The sequence below is a fragment of the Rosa chinensis genome, chromosome 3 (genome assembly GCF_002994745.2).
Source record: "Rosa chinensis cultivar Old Blush chromosome 3, RchiOBHm-V2, whole genome shotgun sequence".
In the NCBI taxonomy this organism is placed as follows: Eukaryota; Viridiplantae; Streptophyta; class Magnoliopsida; order Rosales; family Rosaceae; genus Rosa; species Rosa chinensis.
This window is the reverse complement of record NC_037090.1, coordinates 10,223,321-10,224,783: the sequence shown is the minus strand read 5'-3', so window position 1 is coordinate 10,224,783 and position 1,463 is coordinate 10,223,321. Positions and strand designations below refer to the sequence as shown.

At 44.2% G+C, this 1,463-nt stretch overlaps 1 protein-coding gene across 1 annotated transcript; it reads right to left on the bottom strand.

The window, feature by feature from the left end:
- Positions 1 to 256: 256 nt before the first annotated feature.
- Positions 257 to 1,175, bottom strand: LOC112193185 (60S ribosomal protein L9). Its single transcript, XM_024333260.2, has one exon. The coding sequence runs from the start codon at positions 1,104 to 1,106 to the stop codon at positions 429 to 431; it is 678 nt and encodes a 225-aa protein (XP_024189028.1). The 5' UTR covers positions 1,107 to 1,175; the 3' UTR covers positions 257 to 428.
- Between the last annotated feature and the right edge of the window lie 288 nt (positions 1,176 to 1,463).

The following is a 1,463-nucleotide window of genomic DNA, read 5'->3' as shown; positions in this document are numbered from 1 at the left end:
CAATCAGAGTCCATATAGAATTTAAACAATCCGTGGATTAAGTAAATCCATAGATTCTAAAAACTCAAACAAAGTCTTTTAAAATCTGAATTGAATACACCCCCCCTGAGCTTTTTGCCTTTTTCCATCTACTCCGATTTCTCATTTTAGTTCCCTAGTTCTTACTTAGGCTTCATGTCTTACTTTAGTTCTTACCTTAGAAAAATAGGGATACATATCTTACTTTTTTTTTTTTTCTTTTTACCAACTGAAAAGCTCTAATTTAACAAAACCAAGCTGCAGTTCCACAAATCTGACGAAATCTTTGATAACACAAACCCATATCAAAAGCAAAATCTCCACAATCTCACGATATCTTTGCTAACACAGACCCATATCAGTACACTATAATATAGTAAATCCATAAACAAAGCCCAAAACACTTGAGATCAAAATTTCCATACTCCCATATAAACATAGAAACATGCCAAAATTAAAGGAAATAATACTACTGACTGGACTAATCGATCGATTCTTGTTCCTTCGTCTCCGGTGGTAATGGTGCTCCTCTCGCTGACGTAGATCCCATCCAGAAACTTCCTGATGTCCTTGTTCTTCACATGACACTTCTGGTTGATCAGCGCCGCCGACCTCGAAACCAACTCGATGTCGTTCCCGTCCAAAACCATCTCATCCTTCACCTTCTCCGATCGCGAGATCGTCACGCCTTCGAGCATCTGGACCTTTCTGACTTTCTTCACTCCCAGGAAGTTGCGGATCTCGATGGCGTTGCTGGAGCTGGGGATGGAGGCGTTGATCGGAAAGTGAGCGTAGACGAACCTCATCTTGTAGCGGTAGCCCTTGGTGACGCCGATGATGAGGTTGCTGACGTGGCTGAGCGCGGTGCGGATGGCGGCTCTGGTCTTGCGGGTGCCGAACCAGGCCTCGATCTTCAGCTTCTTTTTCCCCGTCGACTCGTCGGTGACGAGCTCGAAGTCGAGGTTGAGGTGCTTGAAGTTTCGGGTGAGCTTCCCGCGGGGACCTTCGACCTCGATGACCTTGGCCTTCACCTTGATGGTGACGCCGTCCGGGATGTCCATGCTCTCCGAGGCCAGAATCGTCTTCATTTTCAACTGTTTCGGCGTCTCACCTCTGCACGCCTTTTCCACCAAACCCTCGATACATATCTTACTTTAGTTCTTAGGCTTCATTACTTCACGATTCAGGTAATTGCGCAGCAGTATGGCTACAGCTATAAGAAAGGTTTAGAGATAGAGTTAAAAAGTGCCTAGGCGGAGTCAAAGTGAGCATTTCAATTGATTTCAGTACAAATCCAATGGCAGCTCCTATGTTTAACGGGTTGACTTCATTCTGTACGTTTCTTCTTATTTAATATTTCAAATTTCAAAAACCATTTATTCATCGCGTATTTCCACAGACAGACAAGAGTGTCTCATCACCCTGTGTGACTTGTGAAGTCGATC